General features: G+C 33.4%; 1 protein-coding gene across 2 annotated transcripts in view; it reads left to right on the plus strand.

Annotated features, from left to right (window-relative positions):
• GRIA4 (glutamate ionotropic receptor AMPA type subunit 4) overlaps nt 1-23,135 on the plus strand; it is a gene marked incomplete at its 3' end in the record, with an annotated part of 508,329 nt that overhangs the window by 482,919 nt on the left and 2,275 nt on the right. Inside the window, exons 14-15 of one of the 2 annotated variants that reach the window (XM_079928097.1) lie at nt 11,910-12,024; nt 20,615-20,749. In XM_079928097.1, the coding sequence (XP_079784223.1) occupies nt 11,910-12,024; nt 20,615-20,749 (250 nt within the window). Of the gene's footprint in view, nt 1-11,909; nt 12,025-18,305; nt 18,421-20,614; nt 20,750-23,135 lie in introns of both variants that reach the window. The other variant, XM_079928096.1, reaches the window with a different exon arrangement.

The following is a 23,135-nucleotide window of genomic DNA, read 5'->3' on the forward strand; positions in this document are numbered from 1 at the left end:
TCCAGGCAATGACCTTCCTTACTCACCTGGTAAGGCTGCTGGGAACCCTGTAAGAAAGGTACCAGGCTGTTTTTCCAAAGGGCTTTATGGCTCCATAAAGTCAATCTTAGTTCCTTAAAGCTGTCTGGTCATATCTGATTCTATGCATATTCTCAAAGATGACATTCCAGTCAAAGCTTTGGTAATATAACCAATGTTTCCAATTGTGTTCTAATACAAAGAAAATAGATTCTTAGTGAATATGTGTAAATAAATATATTGTCATGAAAATAAGAATACTCACTAAGAGTTTCCAAATTCTGGAGGGATAAGGTAGGAAGAAAAAGTTATTTCAATTCTATTTACAAAGGTATAATTTACCGAATTGCTATAAGCTATAGTTAATATAAGAGGAAATATTTCTTTTTATCTGGAAAGCAAAGATTAAAAAGCCAGTATAATTTCAGACAAAAAGTCATAAAAATTATAACTCACATTCATCAGTTCATTCAGTCCCATATAATTATTCTTATTGACCTTGATCTTTTATTAGCAGTTTTATGAAGCCATTAGGTTTTTCATTAGAATTCTATAATTTCTTACTAGTTTAGTGGTATGATCTACAAGTTATCAGAAACTTATATTTGTCCAAAAATCCTTTCTATGAATCATCTTGAAGATCTTCATTTTGTAAAAGCATTTTAGTAAGACAATAACTGTCTATAAATGACAAAAGACAAATTAAAAATCTGATTGCAATGCGATTGACAAGGAAATTTGGCTATTTCTGTGACATACAACATTTTAAGATAATAACTAGAAAAATGGTAATATACCAGGACATATCTGAATTTTAGGAATTTCATATAACTTCTAGAACATTTATATTAATAAAATTTACCCATACAATATAACCTAAGAAGGTTTATCATTTCTCATTTGACAATGCTTCCCATGTAATTTGACATACCATGTTTGTTAGTTTAATATCTCTCTTCGAGCTTTTTCAGGGGCCCTCTGAAACATCCCAAAGTTAGCTAGAGGTCAAAAGGACTTTATTTAGAATTTTGATTTAGGAAAGTTTGTCAAAGATATCAAAAGATTTTAAAACACTTGGTCAAATAGGATTATAGGTCACTGTGAAACAATACTTATTCACTTAATCAAAGTGACAATAAAAGATTTCAAAAGTAAATACAGAAAGTTACAACAGGTTACTTGAAAGGTAAGAAATTTTACAATCTGCTATCAAAGTAGATGAATATTCCAAGAAAACTTTGTCTTCCTAACAAGAGAGAAAACCAAATTCTAATTTTGCACCAGCTTACTTTTAACATTAAAATTAATTCACTCAATTAAATTTATTTTAATCTTAACCAGTCCTGACCAAGCACAAAACTCTTCGCAGGGCTCCTTTTCCACAAATCTTCTATAACTTCCTTTTTCACCTTCAGATTTCGTCCTGTGATTTCTCTTTTACTCTTTCCCTCTTTTTTTAACCCCTCTTTAGGACAAAATTACTTTTTTTCCTTAACAAAAAGCATTTCCACTCATACCTTTTTCTCCTTACATATGAAGATGTTTTCCTTATTAGTTTTAGTAGTTTTACTTATATAGATTAATTAGAATTTGTAACCCTTAGAAACCTTAATTTCTACTGAAAACTAAGCAACTGTAAACTGTTATACCAGTATTTTTTTTTATTGGAAAACTTATAAATACATTTTATAATATCCAAAAACACACATTTCCTTATGGCATAATTTTTTTTCAATGTGATGCATGACATGTTTCTAATAAACCCAACATCTTTAGTTTTTCTGTAATAAGAAGACAAAAGTAGACTTAGAGTTGTTTAACAATTAATATTTCAGTATTTTATCTTCTCTAGAAATGATCTAGACAGTCAATGAATTCCCATCATTTAACTTAGCAAAACTCTAAAGCTTCAAGTTACCAATAAAATTTAAGGAAATTACTTTTAAGTAGATATGCCATAAAACATAATTATTCTTAAAGAGTTCATCTAAAAACTCTTGTTTTATTTAAATTAATTACTTATGAAAATTTTATCATACAAAATTTATCCTTTTTGGTGACAAATTTTGTAACAGAGATAACTGAATATATTTAACTTGTGGTAAACCTGGTAGAATGTGTTTAATTTACATTTAATGCTGATAACTCTCAAGATAAGCCTGTTTAATTAAACCAACAAACTTAAACTTGCTTTTATTTATTAAAGATTAATCCTAGATCAGGTACACTTGAAAACTATTTGGATTCATTTCTGCTACATTTAGAAATGTTTAATTTGTAAGTGCTTACTTTTAAGTCAATTAAAAAGAGTTCTTTACAAATTAATTTTGGTTAATACCATTCAGAGATACAAAAATACCATATCTATAATGTACACACATAGACATAGACACAACCACAGATGTCATAGCTTTCATTGTAAAAGTTTAGTCATGAATTAGGTACAACACAAAACTCACTGGTTTATAAACAACAATTGGAATAAGTTTGTATCTGCTCAGATTGCTAAGGCTTTTTACTATGTGGAAAAGACTTTTAAGACTTGTATTTGTCCTTGATAAATCTTTAAGGAGGCTGTGGATTAGATTTTGTGTGAGGGAGCATTTCCAGCAGATTGTACTTTTTAAAAGATCTCTTTTTTTTCTTTGGTGTTTCAGGTTCTATCTGATTGAGTCAGCCAGACTCAGTCTCAGACCATTGTGAGCTGTATTTACATTTCTGATTTTGTAGAGATTTGCAAGACAAAGATGGTTGCTTTCCATTTCCCCTAAGAACTGGGCTGCTGCCGAAATAATATCAAAAGGCTGATCTGTTCATCCAACTACATTTTCTTTAATTTGCTTCTTTATATCACAGAGAAGATTTCCAACTAAAATGGAAACCAAAAGATTTCTATGTTCTAGAACTTTAGGATTCAAGGCATCGTGCCTTCAAAAAGTCTGCACAAAGCATTCAATAAATTCCCTCTTTCTGAGTGCACAAGGCCACCCCATACCAATTCACTCTAGGGGCAAAATCTTCCACTAGTGGTTCTTTTATCCCCTAAATATCAACCCCCAATTTCCTTCTCATATTATGCGGGCTCAGGCAACCCTATTGGCTTCCTTTAGCATATTCAATTAACACTGCCTAAAGGGTGGATTTACCTGCCCTGTCTTACAATACCAGGCAAGGGAAGACAAAATGTCCATCCCCACAATGCAATCAGGCAAAAGAGATGCAACCATCTTACATAAAGCCCATTCAAATACACCAATTTCCTTATAAACTTTCATCTTAGTTCTATCAGTTCTTATACTTTTAACCTTAGTTTCCATTAGGACCAACAAGTCTGTCTTAAAAGTTTCTGGAGTCCCAGAAACTTTTCCTTTTTTTCCCCCAGCCATTTTATTCATTCCTGTATAAAAGGCTTTGAGGACCCCAGTAAGGGGTTGAGCCAAGGGACCCAAGCCTTTTTGTCAATCTTTGATTTGATTAATTGGCCTAAATCTTGCCCCAAGCAATTGCTGGTCAGGTTTCTCAGTGTAATTTTTTCCTACCAGCTTTTAAAATTTATCCAAACTGGGGTAATTAGAGCAGATTTGTTTGGTGGCCTTGTCGGGGAGCACCAATGGGGGGTCCCTTTGGCTCACACAGTCCTAGGTAGTGCTGTATTAAAAACCTTTGTTTTGATCCCATCAATGTTCATTTTATTTATCCCAACTCTTAATAACCATCTAAAGATTTCCATCTTGCTGTGGTGAGTTCCATGACTCTTCCCTTTCTGATTCCTCTTTATTCTACCACTTTCAATATTTGCTTTATTTATTTTATTTTTTAACAACCCTTTAAAAATTTCCATCTTGTTGGGAAGAGCCTCTTTCTCCTCAATTCTCTTATTAATTAATCTAATGTTTTTATTAGCATCTGTAAGACCCATTGAGGGGAAGTGGAGACCACAAATTTAATAAGGCTTCCTGAACAGGTTTTTTGTTTTTATTTTTAAAACTAAGAGAGTTCTTAAGGTTAGCTGTTATATGTCATTATATCCACCTTTTAATTTGGTCTTTCCATAGGTACCAGTAAAATAGCTGTTTATGATGAGAGTTTTCTAAAAATTGACCAATTTATAAGTTTTTCCAATTCAAAGGATCCATCATCTGGCCATTGATGAGTAGGATCTTAATAGTGATTCAAACCAATAAGCCAATTTATGGAAAGACCCTGAGGTAACTTTCCAGACCATGGTACCACGGACACAAGAGGCGTCCCGAAGTGAGGGCATGGATGATGTAGTTCCCATCTTCCAAAGGCTCACTCCTAAAAATATTCTAAGAAAGTTTGAGAAGATAAAGGCCCCTTATGGACTGGACCCCTAATGACAAAACTCCTCTGAAAGCTGGCACAGCTGGACAAAGAGACTGCTCAGAATCCCAGTCTATTTAACTGGCTGCCAAATGCACACTGGTATGTGGACCTTTTGGATGGCAGAAACCAGAGAGATTTTTCTCATTAGTATATAAACTAAACTCTCAAGGCATAGAAGACAAAAAGAAAACTTGATCAGACCAATGGTTTTCTCCTTATAACAAATGACACAAAAGACAGAGACAAAGAAAAACAGTGACCATCCTTGGGAGAAAAAAGATCAACAAACCAAAAGTAGTACTCTACCAAATTTTAAACCAAGAGTCACAAAGTCCAGAGATATTTTGGGGTGGCAGATTTTGTTCCCCAGCAATTCCCTGAAATTGTATATCAATCTGGATTTTGTACATTTGTGCATTTTTCCTGAGAAAGTATCCATGCTTTCATTGACTTCTAAAAGAAGTCCATGACCAAAGGAGGATAGAAAATTCTACTCTGTGACCTAAAATTGACAAAAGTCAAGAAACTAGACTGCATGAAATATTTGTAAATATAACATTTAAAAAACTCAACAGTAAAAATACAATTAAATGTTTTATTTATCACAATCTCTAGCTAGTGTGCTGACTAAATTTACTGGCAGATATCCTCACAAATATCATAGTGATCCTTCTAAACATCACATTCTTCAGACCTAGTTCTCAAATAGGAATTAGTCATGCAAATTCCAAAGAACACAATTTAGAGACAGTTCTTGGAATCTAGCCTGGTATTAACTCAATTTGTTCAGTTCTTTTTGTTTCAATTGAAGTATGAAATACAAACATTTCTATAGACTAACTTAACTGCATATATGTCAGCCAAAATCCAAAATAAAGACAATAAATCCCTCATTATCAAAGTGGTTTTCAAATGCTCATTATAAATCCTGCTGGGTCTGAATTGTCTTTCCCCTTAAAAAAAAAATTTCCCTCTGAATTTTGATATTAAATTATTGATCAATAGTGCCATTTTATGCAAATCTTACCTGTCATTGCATAAGCAAACTGGAGTGAAAACTTAATAACTTTTCTAAAAATGTTTGCATGTATATATATATGGAGAGCAACTCAGCCCAAATTCTGCCTTTGGAAAAAAGTGCACAAATCCAATGAAGCAAAAAGAGCCTTGTGCTTGTTTACTGGAAGGAATAATTTGGGGAAAAAATTAATAGCATAGCTACAAGTTAAATTGAAAACAGTGGAGCATTGATAAATGCTGAGAATTAGTCTTCCAGGCCTAAACAGCTGATAAACGGTAGAACTGTGAAAGCAAATACCTTTCCTTAAATCAGATATATTTAGTTAACCTCTTATTATTTGACAGCCTATTGATTTTTATTCACTTTTTATATTTCCTTGAGTGATAAAATAGTTCTTTTTCTCAGCTAGTTATTAACTGACTATATACAAAGTTCTGGGATTTGTTGAAAATTCTGTTTTCCTGCTAATTTACTTTAGCTGCCTTTATGTGGGGATGGGAAGGGGATGGAGGGGGACATCATTAAACCACAAAAGTAAAATCCCATGTGATATTTGCTCATGTCTACCTATCTCATCTTGTATATGGGATGGACTTCCATGTATGCAACACTTGTTACAATACTGACAATATGGCCATCATTTAAATATCAGAATGAATAATCTATACAGAGTTAGTTATTATTTATTTTTCATGAAATTACTATTTTCTTATTAGAGTAGCCCTAGAAAAACTTCTGCATATATTTACCTGCTACATAACAAAATTTAAATCAAATGAGTTTTCCGGTCTGGAATTTTAGTTTGATTTCAAAAAAAAGATAGAGTGAATATGTTATATGATGGAAGATTTGTTTTAATTGCCTTTTTAAAAATTACTGCAAAACATTGAAAAAGACTTTTTTCTTAGAGTGTTTAATACTTGCTTGGAAAAGAACAAAGCTGCCAGCCATGGAATCTCTTTTTCTAAAAACAGAGCTATATTTATATTTTTTTAATCACCCACGTAGCAGGACTCAAGTTTATTCACAATCACATTCATTTAATCCGGCCTAAGGGAAAAAACTCTCCTTGTCTATGTAAGTTCATGTGAAACAGCAAGGCTTCTCTCTAGGCCACTGAGAGTTTCATTAACCACCTGCCGATACTATCTGATGGGTAGACGCATACCTCTCTTCCTGACCTGTTCCCCTCAAATAAGGTAGAACATTTGTAGAAGCCAAATGCATCACATTTTCTCCATTCAGCCTGTGACTAGAGACACAAAACAAAGTGAACCAAAGCAAACCACATTATCAGAACAATGAATGTTTTTTCTGAGATCCTTAAGAATAACTTCTAAATTCTAATTCTTCCTCAATTTTTCTTGATCCAAAATAGAATATATATTTTGATTTTCATGAAATAATTCTATTAGGCATTATATTATAAAATAATTAAGAGAGTGTTTTTGTTTGTTCTTTACTGATTATTAAAGTGTCACTTTTCATTGCAGAAAATTTGGGGTGAGTGCGGAAGCATAAAGAACAATATGCAGTCCAAATCAATCATAATCCCACTACCTACAGATAGCTATTTGTTGTATTTCTTACCAGTTTTTTTACATTAACATTTTAATATATATATATATATATATATATATATATACATATAAACATTATATATGTTTTTCTCAAATGAAGATCACAATGAATATACAAATTTTTTTCTTTTTTTTCACTCAACATTAAGCATTTCCCTGGTCATTAAAATCACGTAATGATTGTTAAACATTCAGTCATATAGATTATTGGTGCTTACCAATACTAACACCTCAAGAACTTTGCGAAAATGTAGATACACTGCCCTAATTCTGATACAGCAGAAGATTCTGATACAGCAAGTTTAGCCCTGAGCATCTGTATTTGTAATAAGTGGTTCTGACACTCAGATCAAGCTTGAAAACCACTGCTGTACACTAAAGTCTACTTACTTCTCCCTTTCTGTTGGGCATATAAATTGCTTTCAGCTTTTTGCTATATAAATATACTATAACATTTATTATGTTACTCTGTCAACATCACTGATTAATTTCTTAGGATTGATTCCTCATAGAGGAATTATTATCAATAATTTTCAATATTGTCAATAATTTTCAAGGGTAAGAATTGTTTTTAAGTTTTTGTTGTACAAAACCATATTATTTTCTTTCCTGGTTTAAATTCTATTTTCAGTGTATTAGGACATTAAATCCTTGACTGTATTGAATATTATCCTTACTTTTATCTTTGCCAATATGAATAGCAAAAAAAGAATTTGCATTTCTTTAATTCACATTAGTTTAATTCCAAGTAAAGTTGAATTATTTTTATATGATTTTGTACTTCTTCCTGCATAAATTATCTACCAATATCCTTTGCAGGTTTTAAAGGATTTTCTTATGTGTTTTACACAATTGCATGTTGATTCACATAATTTTTCAGTTTTTAAAAAATATATTAAAATGTATCAGGACTACAAAAAAACTTTCTAGCATCATTCAGGTAAATATTCTGGACATTTTAACACCTGATCTTTAAATTTTATAGAGAGTTTAGTATGAAGAGAACACTCAAGTTAAAAGAGTACAGGCCTAAAACTAAAGAGACTTTCTCATGTGTATATAATTAATGGATCCTTTTTTATAAGGATAATAAAGCATTAGCAAAATTACACAGTAGTTTAGACAAATAAAATCCATTAGGTCCATATATTATTGATATCAGGGACAATAATGAAGTGTTCAACCTACTAAGTGAAATGTAATTGAATTTGTTTTAACCAGACTAAATATAATATTGGAAACTATTTATTCTACAAATTATATATACCCTGAATATCTTGTGTGCAAACAATGACTAAGTCTAAGGCTTGTATATCAGTCCTTTACAATAATATTCTCAAATCCAGGAAATCATAAGAATACTTTACTAAACAAACTTTTAAAAATTTCTCTGTTTATATAGGTAAACATTTCATCAGATGTAAACTTTAATATCTCACCAACAGAAAAAATTATACTATAAGAATTATGCTCTAGAAGTAAATACAATGAGTGAGGCATAAAGTAAACATAAAAGCATATCTAAATCTATAGAATTTAATGATAAATTATTTACGGAAATGTAGAGAGTAAGAGATAAATATCTTAGCTTAAATTAAGCATGGTTTCAACAAGAAAATCTTAATTTGCACTAATTTACCCAAAATTAATAAATGGAAAAAGTTTAGGTCTGTTAATTTCCATTCTAAAGCTTTTGTTTAGTTAACAAAAATGGGTCCCAGATGCTAGGGCAAGGAGAGATGGATTTTCATAGTCTCAAACTCAACTGAATGATTGCAGGAGTAAAAACTCCTGGAATTTTTTCCAGAGGTCCTGGAATTTGTCCAGGTGAGCATTTTTGTTCCAGGCCTGAATTAAGTTCTCCATCACCTCACCACTATGAAAAAAGCTATTTGGAGTGGGGTTTTTCTTACCTAGGATTCCCCTAAGTTATAAAAGGAAAAGGCAAATAAGTATGTTACCTGGGTCCTATTGCAGTCTATAAAAGGTCACTGTCAACATACCTGGGCTCTCATATGTGGTTTATTTACACTTCCAGCAAAAATATGATCACTTATTGTTGTTTCTTCCTCTCTTTCCATTTTTAAATGAAAGCAATCCATTTCGATTGAGTTTATTCTGTAAAAGCTGCATTTAATAGAATGAAAGGAATAATTAATGTAAAAAATAGCCCACAATATTTTTCTTCTTTCTTTTATCTGCTTGGCAGATTACTATTATGGCTTCTCTGTGCTTAATCAGGACAAGAATATCCTTATCATCAATATGAGTTTCTGACATAGATTTCAAAATCTATGTCTGAAATGTATGAAGGGGATTCCAAAGTAATAGTAAAATGTGCTGCAGCAAGGATCTGCTGTCTATGTGCCTTATTTACCTGACTCCTTATGACTTCCTTAAGCTTGCTTGTAATTATTCCTTCAGGGTTCCTTTTTCTTTTTGCCTGGATAAAAAATACTTTTTAAACTAGTCTAGAAAACTGAGTAAAGTAACTTTATGTATATTTTAAAAGTCAGTTGATGATTCTTATTAATAACATGTAAAAGTGATGCATTCTATAAAATAGAACAGATGTTCAAATAGTCCTTACAGATGTGGTTTATGCTGCATTTTAAATAGCAATCTAAGGATGCCTTTAGACTTAAACTGATTACATAGAGAAATTACATCTTTAGTCAGACAATTGTAGAAAATAGCAGGCACTTTTAATTGCCAAAGAAATTTTGAAATCCTAAAGACTGTCTCTAAATATTAATTACAAAGTGCCTTCATTTAAGAAAAGTAAAATTTTACTTCATTAAGTAAAAGTAAATTTTACATGTGATAGTATTATGTGAATTCTATTGAAGGACCACAGGAAAATGTGGATTGTGAACTGGGCGGTGACTTACCTACGGGTCAAGTATATTATATTAACCAAATATAGATACATACACACACATATATAAGGATAGCAGTGTGAAACTGAACTGTTTTTACATGGCCTATTAGATGTTGTTAGAAAGACAATGTCTTAGAATAACTTTGTAGAAAGCTTTATTCCAAACAGTTTTCTCAACATAAAGCTTTTTTTCCTTATCCATTTTTTAATTTTGCTTTTTTGTTTTCTATTGTGCTGTGAAACTGTCTTTAGATATGTTTATCTTTAGAAACTGTCTTTAGATATACTAGATGGCTAGTAACCATGTTAAATAACCCTCTCATGAAATGATTTTAGTTTTATCAAAGGAATGGTCTAAACCAACATATAAAATAATTGGGATACCACTTTATTGGAAAAAAATCTAATAGAAATGTTTAAGACTAAAGTGGATTATAAAACTAATTTTCTCCAAAATAGAAAACTTTAGTTGTTAGCTTCACTTCATTGAAAGACAAATATATTTAGCTTCTTATGGACGTAAAATAAATTAAAACAACCCTTTTCTCCCAACAGCATTTTAAAAAAATAGATGACTCTAGCTTCACTGAATATTCGTTCATCCCTAGATTTCAGTCTGGTCCTTTTGGTGATTAAACTGACAACTTGGTATTGTTCACTTCAGGAAGTATATTAATTATTTTACACCACTAACATGGGACTCACTTGGAAATGTGGGGACAGCTAATTATTTACTTAGCATTTAATAAATGGTAGTCTAACTTTTAAAAAGTGTTAATCCTGCGCTTCCCTGGTGGCGCAGTGGTTGAGAGTCTGCCTGCTGATGCAGGGGACACGGATTCGTGCCCCGGTCCGGGAAGATCCCACATGCCGCGGAGCAGCTGGGCCCGTGAGCCGTGGCCGCTGAGCCTGAGCGTCCGGAGCCTGTGCTCCGGAACGGGAGAGGCCGCAACAGTGAGAGGCCCGCGTACCGCAAAAAAAAAAAAAAAAAAAAAAAAAAAGTGTTAATCCTCTCAAAGTGTGTGGTTTACTCATGGGAAATGTTTACTCTCCAAGTGGATCAGACCATTACAACACTGGAAAATGCACATCATTTACCTGAAATATTACAAAAACATTTTAAAAGAATAAATACATTAATAGGCTGATTTGTGGTGAAATGTGACATTTTTATTAATCAACTAAATGATATTTCACTTGCAAATCAATGTTCAAATGCTACTCATTAACATGAGGTTGCTTTGTTTTATGGGAGGCAAAACCCATGACACATTTTTTTAATCCTTTTAGAGAATAATTAGAATGTGCTACCCTTATTCCCCTAAAGAGATAAACATGGAGGAAATCTAATCTAGTGTTTGTTTGCAAAGTCCATATCAAATGCAGCATGACTTCCTGTGGTTTAATTACATAATTTAAACAGTCAAATTGGATATATGATCCTGGTTTCTAAATAGCATCTAGTGACTTTAAGAATCAACACGAAATTCAAATATAAGCTCCCTGAGAGCTTCTACTACATTTCTCTTGACTATTCTATGACTTCCAGCCCAGGAAACTGAACCAACACAAATAATAAAAGGAATAATAATTAAGCCATACTCTTTGTTGTCAGAAAATCTGTACACAAAAATTAGTGGCTGATTTGCTGATTTGTTTACGCAATTATGTTTTTCCTTCTGGGAATGAATTTTCATTTGTCTCTTACCGGTGGTTGACATTCTTAGAGGTAAAGGAATTCAAGACACAATTCTTTGTCAATTACTAGTAAATTCAAGTTTATTACTGTTTTGCAAAAAAAAAAAAAAATCCATGTAATTGGTTGATGTTGATGTCAGTTACTTGACAAGAAATGAACTGTGAAAGTGAACAACACCAAATGCTACAGGTTTAATACACTTTGAAGGAAACTACAATTGCCTGGTGGAAGGGGCTGCAGGATGACAAAATGAGAGGTTTATTTAGCGTCTGGGAGAAGCTTATAAAAGAGCTTAAATCCTCATTCCTTCTAACATCTTAACAGCTGTGCAGTTTCTTACAAAATATGTTTTATCGTTTCAAGAAATGCTGTTAACCTCGCAGTTTTAAAACTGAATGAACAAGGCCTCTTGGACAAATTGAAAAACAAATGGTGGTACGACAAAGGAGAATGTGGCAGCGGGGGAGGTGACTCCAAGGTTAGCCTCAATGTCACCAAAAGCGGGTAAACAGTATGTAAAGTAATAGGTGCATCTGCTGGGAGACATAATTTAGACCTACTAATACCACTGAAGTTGCTAGTCAAGTCCCTTCACAAACTTAAGTATGCAATTACTGTCAAAGCAAAAATATTTGCAAACAATATCAATTTGGGGACACACTAACAAACCTAACTAAAATAGTCACTGAAAATCTCTGGCTCTGAAGAAGTTATGGATCAGACATAGTCCTAGGAACCTCCGTTTTGGAAAGCAGGCTTTTGAAAGAGCAATTAGCGAAGAGGAGAGAGAACAGAGAAGTTCAGTCTGTCTTGTTTTCCTCACGAAAAGAGCTGCCACGAAATGTTTTTAAGTAATAACAATAATCTGACTCCACTAAATCAGGTACCTACCAGAAAGACATTTCTCCACTTAAAACTCTCAGGCTTCCATTAAATAGCAAGTTATATAACAAATCAAAGGTAATCATATGAACTAGACAGTTTTTGCCTTCCATAATGGGCCAAACTAAAGAAATATCCGGCTACAAAAATAAGACCAACTCAGTTTTATCTTTACTGCATCCCTGTCTTATTTCCAGCTTCATAAAATAATGTTTTGCTTTTATTTCTAAGCAGAAGTTATTAACTAGTGTTCCAGAACTCTTCTTCACTGTGGATAGACATAAAGAAAACCAATCCAGTGATGGGAATATTCTGACTGAATTTTCTTTCCTTACATATCTTCATCTGGTATGTAAGAACATTGAAAAATTTTAAATATACACTCTTTATTTTAAATTCTAGAGAATTGCCCAAAACAAGTAGTCCTGCTCATCTTCAGGTTCTTGGTTGGGCTACAAATTCTCTCACTTGCCTGGCCACCAAACCCAGAGAATTATGCTCTGTTTAAAAAGGGTATATCTGTCAAGGAGGCTGCAAACCTCAACCTCTTCCAGTGCTGGTAACTTCCCCCTGGATCCTGATCTGAAAAGCCTTTCAAATTCAGCTTACTTGTATATTTCCATCTTATAGACAGCCCTGTTGCAGGAGAAGAAAAAATAAACTTTGCAAAATGAATATTCTGGCCGCAGAAGGAGGCATGAAAAAGGAGGAGACACAGAATTGTGTGGACCCAATTCTGATCATCCATCTCCTATCCTGAGGGAGAATCTGAGTCCCTGGAGAAAAAAAGCAGAGAAAAGCTAGAGAGAGTCATCAGGGATTCTTCTGAGATGGTTCCCCTTTAAGACACCTCCATTCAAGACAGCAACCGTATGTTTTCTTCAGAAGTATTAACTCTTTTATATTTTGGAGCCCCAACTTACCTAGAATGTTCTGATCATTTCCATAAAAATATGAATACGTAAATAATATACACACATAAATAGAAAATTGCTCATTTACACTAATAATCTACTCCTCTATGCAAATTAGAAATGTAAGAAAATGTACTCTAATAAGACCAGAGAAAACAAAACTGAAGATATTCTATTCAATTAGAAAAACTTTGTTTGCAAATTTTTATTTTTATCACAAATATAAACAAAGTATAATATTGCTTAACAGATAAAATTTTCCACAAAAAATGAATAATGAATTCCTGTTTTAGTGTATATTAAAGACTCTTAGACTCTTTCCAGAGAAAAATAAGCAAGCAGAAGCAGAAATGTACACATAATGGAAAAATCTATGTAACAAAAGTCATTTTACTTTACTTAAATAAGGGATTGGACAACTCAATTGAATTTTAATCTGTTTGCATCCAACATTGGTACATAATGGACACCAAATAAATATATGAAGATAACCTTGTAGTTTTCAAAAATCAAACTGCTTATTCCTGTACTTTCACCTGTTACTTTCACCAAACATGAACTATAAGATGACATTCTAAAATGTTATTTCATATTTTGAGTCATTTTCTAAAATGTTATAAAAATTAACATAAAATGTATGTTAATTACATATATAATTACAGTATGTTCTATTTTCCCTCAGGAATTTTGTTTTCACACTAGAAAAATATTTCTAGTCGGTTGTATATTGATATAATATTTATCACCAATAGAATAGGTAATAATAATAATACCCTACTCTGCATTTATTTTAAAAGGTGGCATTTTAAATGGCCTGACCTAACTTAGAATCAAAGTAAATTACCAGGAGATAGTTGCTGCTTTTAAATTTTTGTTCTGTAGCTCCTTTGGGTGACTGATTTTCTTTTTAAACTTACCCCTTCCATTTGGCCTGATCTTTATCAAAAGAGGTGAAAGGAGGAAAAGTGCTGAATTGGAGGAAGAGGCTGGCTCTTAAGCCTTTGCTAAGTATAAAGCCAAAGCAGAAGAGAAAATTAAATACTGCCAGTTTATCTACAAGGCACATTGTGTGAAATGCACACTCAGTGATCTCAGCACAAGTATACAAATCATCTGGTGTGATCTTGACATAAAGAATCTTAGTAGGAAAAAATTAACTTTCCTAACAGTGATTCATCTGGCAAAGGGGGGAAAGCATGGAAAGCTGTACCACACATGAATATGTTCCAATGAGGGGCTAATTGACCCACCTGTCATTTACAGGATTATAACAAGGAAAGACATCTCCAGCCTTCCATACAGCAGCACATTATTAAAGTTCTGTTTTACCTGGGCTATGCACCAATATCTATGGGTAAAAGAAGAAATACCCACTGTTGATTGATTGATTTAATATAATCAACAACTGAATTATTTGGAGTCACAGTGGCAGCTTCCAGTTCACAAAATAATTAGCCTCCCCACTCAACTGATAGCCATTCCCAGAGCATGACCAAGGCAGCCCTAGGCCAGAGGCTCCACAGAAGAAATAAGGGAAAAGGTCTGGTATGTTAAATGAAATAAAGTGGAAAGGCATGATTTGAGAGGGGATGAATTTGTTTGAAAAATTACTCCTTTGAATGTTATTGTGCTGTGGCCTTTTTTATGGTCATAAGAAATTCATACTCATTCTTGTGAATAAGAGAAATTTACTAATTGGCAATGAACCAATTTAAAAGTTTCATTGCAAAGTCTAAAACTCATATCCCCTTTGATTAATCTGATATGATTTAGTCTGAGCACAAATGATACACAGAATTTTATGCCAATTTTTATGTGAGTTGTTTAATCCAGGTTCTAGTTGGAAATTTTGGCAATACTTGCAATCATCAATGACCCATAATGCTAATAATATCTACAAAATTATTGATTTTTTTCTGTTTGTTTTATACTTTATTCTCCTCTTATATATATAAAAATAGGCATACTCGGATGTGGATATTCATATTTAAGTCATTTTGTAAATGTTGTTACCAAATAATGAGTTCTTTAGGAATTATAGTAAATCTCACAATACCCAGTTTTTAATTTGGCATTTTGAAGAATACAGTCCATTCCTGACTTTAAAATATGTTATACTTGCAAATGGCCTTCTCCCCAGCCATGGAAACCAATGCAATAATAAAGGGATTATTATGGAACATATGCATTCATAAGCAAGAAAAAATGTTGTAAACAAAGACCAGTAAGGGAAGCTAACCCTTGGAGAAGGACTCTCCTAGTAATGAATTTCTTGCTCAGTGCCTGACATTCCACCAGTTGACCATTAAGCTTGGTTGTTAATAAATATCTATTATTCAAAATTCCAATCTAATCTTATCCTATAAAACCAGACTACTGGAGTGAATAGCAGAATGGACAAAGAGGCAAGGGGAAAATGAAGCAGGTAGGAGAAATGGTCCTTAAGAAGGAAGAGAGATAAGTCAAAGGCAGTCTTCATTTAATCCAGCGGTCCCCAACCCTGTCTGCAACCTCTTAGGAACCAGGCCACACAGCAGGAGGTGAGCATTGGGCGAGTGATAAGCTGCATCTGCCACTCCCCAGCATTACCACCTGAACCATCCCTCCCCCGACCCCTTGGAAAAATTGTCTTCCATGAAACTGTTCCCTGGTGCCAAAATGGTTGGGGACCGCTGATTTAATCCATATTTTTGGATTCAAAATAGCTGTCCCATCTATAAGAAACTTTAAGGAAACTGCTTTCATTTTCCTTCTCTTTTCAGCATTAAGTCCTCCTCCTCCCCGCACAACCCATGCAAGAAGTACAATATAGACTAATATAAGGTACTTTACACGTGCGTTAAAAAGGCTTTGGTGAGCTAGCCTGGGGACCTAAAAACCCTTAGTATCAGTTAAACAAAAATGCTTGTTCTGGATTCAGAATAATTTAAATGTAATAATTTTACAGAGCCCCTACCCTGAGTCAGATATCCTTGTAAATATTTTACAAAGATGAATGAGATGTGGCTTCTATTCTCAAGGAGTTCACAGTTCACCAACCAACCCTCAGGTGTAGTTTTGTAACAATCATTTCATAAATGGAAGTGGGGGATGTAATGTGGGGGTGGGGAGGTTATAGACAGTAAAATCTAGATTAACTGGGGCTAACCAAGGACCCCAATTAACCATAATCCTCACCCCACACCCAAACTCAGGTTTTTAGTACAAAGCATTAAATCATGCTGACATTAGATTTTAATCCAAAAAACAATATAATATTTTATGAATGTGGCAAGTGCATATGCTTAAATTGAACAATTAACCTTGTAAGATCTTTGACATTGATACAAAAATTTAATTGAATTCAGAAACCAGATAAACAAAAACTTATATTTTAGAAACTTTTTTCAGAAAAACAGTACCAAAAAAAAATGGATTTTAGTTTAACTGTTAATCAGAAAACTCAATTAACCAGAAACCCCTATTTCCTATGTCTTCTGTTGTTAATATTTTCAATTACACAGACCATTACAAACCCTGGTTCAGGTACTTCCTAGCTGACTAGATGAGTTAACCTCTCTGTGCTTTGGTTTCCTCATTTGTAAAATACAGGTGATAATAGTAACTAAACATGTAAAATATTTTTAATAGTCCCTGGTACATAGTGAGTGCTCAGTAAATGTTAGGAATCATCATCACCATAATTATTAATGCATTACCTAGTTGTGTAGATAGGTTCATAGAATTAATCCCTTGGTAACCAAATAAATGTATGCTGTGTTTCTCCAAATGCACTCAATATTTCCTAGAAGAAGTGAAGCATTAGGAGATACAGCCAGACAAAATGATTGTGGCAGCCTTAAAAATGTCAAGAGGAATGCAAGGAGTCTCTCTCCGAATGTAAAAGCAAAAAGAAACGAAAACCAAACAACCACAAAAACAGTAACAACAGAAGATCCTAGGCGTTACTGCTTCCCATCCATCTTTTTAGGCTTTATTCTACACACACAGAGGTTAACATGGGAATGAAAGCCAGAAGAATTCTTAGGTTCCTCAGAACACTGACACTGACTGACAAGTGAAACTTTCCTCTCTGAGACTCCTTGTATAATATTTAGTATTGAAGGACTCAAAGACAGTAGAAAAGAAAAATGGAATTTTATAGTATGAGGAGTTTGTCTGTTTATAAAAATCTTGGTTACCCCTAACCTATCATGTATTTGTTCTAAGAATTTATAGAATATATTATAATTACTGCACTTTATACTTAGAATATATTCATATGGTAGACTCAAGATAGATGAAAATTATTTCTGGTGATATTATTTAAGTTAAATACTGCAATTCAGAAGGAAAATATCAGCATGGGCTTATACTTTAAACTAATGATTTACATATTTGTCTTATAAGGACTTTCCTCTGCATGAGGTGGCCCTTTGTCAGTAACACCTGACTCACCTTCCTCTTTCAATTAGGTCTTGGATGAGAGTGGCAAAGGAGTCAATTTAATGATGGATACTGTAGCCATACATTTAAGGCATAGAGTAAAATTCCACTAGCTGAATCATAATGCCGGCAAGAAATGAAACCAGTCCTACCTAGCTTCTATTTTAAGCCTGTCAACCTATAGCCACTTCCATTAATTTTGAAAGAAAAAAAGGAGCTTCTGGACTTTGAATGACTCCACGTTTATGGTGGGAAAACTGAAAATGCTCAAGAAACCCAATCCAGGCTAATAGTTTTGGATTCACAGTAATTGCATACATTTTATTTAAAAATCGTCCCTAGCAGTATGTGCCTGTTACCTAAAGCGATGGAGCAGGCCCCAGTTTTATGTCTGATTTGAAACCTGGGCCTACAGTACAAGACATAACACCTACTGTGGCCTCTGCTCTGTCACTTTGCCATGCGATTCTAATGTAGTTTTACTTGAATAACATAAAATAACATATATAATGTTATTTATGTTATTTTCCACGTGAAGAACTCCTGTAAACCTTGCCGTTTTGAAACTCAGTGAGGCAGGCGTCTTAGACAAGCTGAAAAACAAATGGTGGTACGATAAAGGTGAATGTGGACCCAAGGACTCTGGAAGCAAGGTCAGTCGCTGCAGTTCGGGGCCTCCTCTTGTGCTCACAAAGCAGTAAATGGGAGCAATTGTCAAGAGTATATGGAAACAGTAAAAACTAAATGTTTCTCTATACACTGCCTAAACTAGAAGCTAATGTCATAGATTTAAGCCAAAGGGAGTAGCTTCTCAGAAAATTGCAAACTGCTCCTCAATATTAAGGCTTTTAAATAAACAAATTAACTGTAAAAATATATAAAATAATAAAATTCCTATATTATTCTCAAATATACGTACCACTAATAAAAATAGTGCTTTTGGATTTGGTTTTTGTTTGTTTTGGAGGCAAAGACCATGAAATGTATTATTTCAAGAACTGATGTATTCTCAGAACAGGAAATGGGGAATTGATCAGCAGTCATCTACAGAAAGAATATTTTAAATATTAAATATATTTTATTCAGGAGTTCAGTCTTTTGTCACCATTTTGCCAAGCATTCCACTTTAGTTTGAAGATGACCTATTATATTTTTGTTCTGATAAACAGAGTAAGCCTTCCAATTCTGTTCTAGCAAAATTATTTTAATAAATCAATGTTTACAAATAATATCTTCAGCTTCTAAGATCTCATTCATGAATTTTTTTTAGAACAATGCAGAAACCTATAGGCCTGATCATGTTGAGTACAAATGAAAATAGTGTTACAAACAGTTATATTTTCATTTAAAGAAAAAAATGTAATAATTTATCAGTGAATCTAAACACCTGCACAAATTAATAGGACATAATGCCTGAAAGGCATTGTTGAAGATTCTTGAAATCTTCATTTATTTTTTCCTGTATCTTCTTTTAGAAAGAAAAAAATTATTGGTTATTCTACGACATTAAATAAGTGACTTACATATATAAGAGAACCTCAGTTAATTTAAGAAAGAGACAAAGTAATGTTAACTGATCTCTATTCAGGCTTCTCCCCGTGTTTTAATCACTTTTGTCTGCCTTTGAACCAGAGTGGAATGAGAAAAGCTTGGCCAAATAATGAAATAGCTATTTCAAGCCCTTATGTAAAGTTAGAGAAGCAAAAGTACTTAATGAGTGATTATTTTTAAAATGAAGTTACCCTAAATTTTTGGTCCAATCAGTTGATGTTATGGCTAAGAGAACAGTGTACATAGTAATTTTTAAAATTAAACCTTCTCCTAATAAAACTATTTAAGCTTGCACAAAACACACTGCTGACCACGGGGCATCCTTCAGGTAGTCTACCCAAAATACTTATTCAAATAATGTTATATAACATATATTTACAATTTATGAAAAATTATGAATTCTTGTTACAATTTTAATTGCAATTATATGCTTCCATATTTCAGACTATTTCTGAATTTATTATGAAATAATATGTATTCTAAATCTCTGGAGAATAATATGTCTAAAATATTAACTGATCAAGCATTTTTAAGTGAAATGGAATCATATTTTAAAGTCAATAAAAATAGTTATAAATCTGTCCATAAATAATTTAGTTCTCAACTGACCGTGGAAACATTTGTATATTTTTAAAGTACCTTTTTAAAAAGTTTCCAATGTGTTGCATATATAATTATTCCTAAATAGTATATAATATGTTAAAGTTGACACTTTCCAGGAGATTTCTTAAACAGATGTGACTAAAAGAACAAATAACATATACCCTAGCACATTATTTGCATGTATTTGGTAAAGTCATGATGAACAAAATGTGAAACTGCTAGCTTAAAGTCCCTTAGTTCTTTAAGTAGGAAGCATGCAGTTAAATTTATTCAAAAGAAATATCAAACATTAAAAATGTTTTAATGGAGGGAAAGCCAAAAGAGGTTTCCTTCACATGTAATTGGGTTTTTAAAATGTCATTTTCAAACTTAACAATAATAAGCCCACTTCTGCCTATGCTTATATATGGCTAAGTATAGTGGTTTTCATTGTATATTTAGCAATGATAAATGTTATAGATTTTATTGAATGTAATTACACACAATTTATTGGTACTCATCATAACTTCACTTCTGCCAAGACCTATAAGCTTTATGTTTAAATCCATAAAGCTACACCAGTGACTTATACATGTTAAATAATTTCAGGTTAAATTAAGCATTTACTTTAATTAGCTGTTTGGATTTCATGTGTTCTTTCATCTTCTGGATGTGACTTTGCACAGTTAACTCAAGTGTCTTTATCCCCCCCAGGACAAGACGAGTGCCTTGAGCCTGAGCAACGTAGCAGGCGTCTTCTACATTCTGGTTGGCGGCTTGGGCTTGGCAATGCTGGTGGCTTTGATAGAGTTCTGTTACAAGTCCAGGGCAGAAGCGAAGAGAATGAAGGTGGCAAAGAGTGCACAGACTTTTAACCCAACTTCCTCGCAGAATACCCAGAATTTAGCAACCTATAGAGAAGGTTACAACGTATATGGAACCGAAAGTATTAAAATTTAGGGGTAGGACTTAGGGCCTACTACAGTGAGTGGGTGATGCATTCTGTAAATGCAGTGTTGTGACCTGTCTGTGGTGGTATTGCTTGCTTCTAATTTACAGCTTTACATTTTTGAAAACTTCAGTGCACTGTTCAGTTTTCTCTGGCTGCAGATGTACTGTTCGAAACTTTATGTTGCCAATAGATATCTGCATTGAAAGTGTTCAAAAGACTAAAACAAACTTCCAGAATTGCTCTGTAAAATGTTTTAAACAGTATATTCTACCTGAAAATTGGGAGAAATTTGAAATTAGATCTGGGTTTCCTTGTACACAGAACAGGCTAATCTTCTCTGGAACAAACTAGTTTTAAGGTAAATGCTAACAAAGTAAGCATAAAACCTGTTTCAAATGATCAAAGCCTAGACAGTTGCCTATTTTTAATAAGGTTGTGTTGTTTTCTGAGAAAATATATGTAAAATCACCAAGGCACATAGTAAGCACTCAATGAATTTTAGCTCCTATTCTAATTTGTTTTATATATATTAGCCATCTTTCTATATTTTTAAAGAGTGAAACCCTGCTATTTGTTCATCTGGCAGTAGTCCTTGAGTCAGACCTTTAGGCAGGAGTGATCATCAGAATATTGACTACAATCCACATTTATTAGATGAAATTCAACTTTTATTTTCACAGCATCACTAAGGTGAACAGGCATTTTAGGCAATTTCTCCATCAAAGATGTCAGCAATATATGTTCATTAGGAGAGACACAGTAAAAATAAAAATTGCAGTGAGTATTTATTGACTTTTGTTTTCATTTCAATTGCTTTTAAGTAAGCCAGATCAGTCCCACTTACACCCTTTCATCATGTGACAATAAAAAATTATAAGCATTCAATAAAATATAGGATGGAGGTCATTTTTTTTAAGACTAAATGTCTAGTACTTTTTCCCTCTGATAATAGAAAATCGTTTTAAAATAAGATCTGGAAGCATTTGTTGTTGCTTTTCTTAAAGTCGGGTATCTAAATTCCATTTTCTGAAATTATATATAATGGCCATTCTATTAACAATGATAAATGAAACTTTGAACTCCCAAGAGACACTTAGTGCTTGAGGCACCCTAGAGTCAAACCCAATATAATTTTTATAAGAATAAGATGTATACCTGAGGTTATGCCAGGTAAACATGCTTGATTTTGATATTTATTTGTAAAAAAAACTATTGAGGGAGTTCCCTGGTGGCCTGGTGGTTAGGATTACGGGCTTTCACAGCTGTGGCCCAGGTTCAGTCCCTGGTCAGGGAACTGAGATCTCACAAGCCTGGTGGCATGGCCAAAAAAAAAAGCTATTGAAATACTTGTTAGTCTCTTAAAGCAAAGAGCAAAAGCCATCCCTCTTTAACCAAGATCTAATTGCTTTTATCCATAATCTAGAAATCAGTGACTGAGTACAACTGTACATAGATAAGCCCAAAGTGGTTCTTTCCAAATTTTGTGAAAAAGAATTGAGAACAAAATCCTCAATTCACTCAGATCAGAATGTTTAGAGTATGTCTTCTAATAGCAGAACAACAAATTATGATGATGTCAAGCTTTCTTAGCCATTATAGTAATGCTTTCAACTTAATATTTATAGAATTGTGGAGAGATTTTTCCCGAACTGCAAAAAACAATATCTGAGAAGTTTTCAGAGACAATTATTTGGACTTCATTCTGTGATGAATTTCATAAGATATCGTTTAAAAGTTTTCTTTAGCATAGCAAATGCATTCTAGAAAAATTCTAGAAATACTCATGGATGCTAGTTCAATACAAAGTTCTGGGAAATTGCTAGAAAGAGATATGAATTCCCAGGTTATGTACATAAAATTCACATGTAATAAATGTTTTTGGAGTCAGAACCTAGTACTGCAGTTCATCACATGAATTGCCTTTAGAGCTGAACTTTTAAGACAATAAATTTCAAATAAAAATAAAGCATTCAGGCTCCCCTGGTGGTGCAGTGGTTGAGAGTCTGCCTGCCGATGCAGAGGACACGGGTTCGTGCCCCAGTCCGGGAAGATCCCACATGCGGCGGAGCGGCTGGACCCGTGAGCCATGGCCGCTGAGCCTGCGTGTCCGGAGCCTGTGCTCCACAGCCGGAGAGGCCACAACAGTGAGAAGCCCGCGTACCGCATAAATAAATAAATAAATAAATAAATAAATAAAGCATTCATATCCATATGACTTTTTAAAAGACTTAATGGCATTCAGAGCAAATGAAATGATCTGATTCTGTAGAGAAGACTTGAGAG

This window comes from Stenella coeruleoalba (genome assembly GCF_951394435.1).
Source record: "Stenella coeruleoalba genome assembly, chromosome: 8".
NCBI classification, from domain to species: Eukaryota; Metazoa; Chordata; class Mammalia; order Artiodactyla; family Delphinidae; genus Stenella; species Stenella coeruleoalba.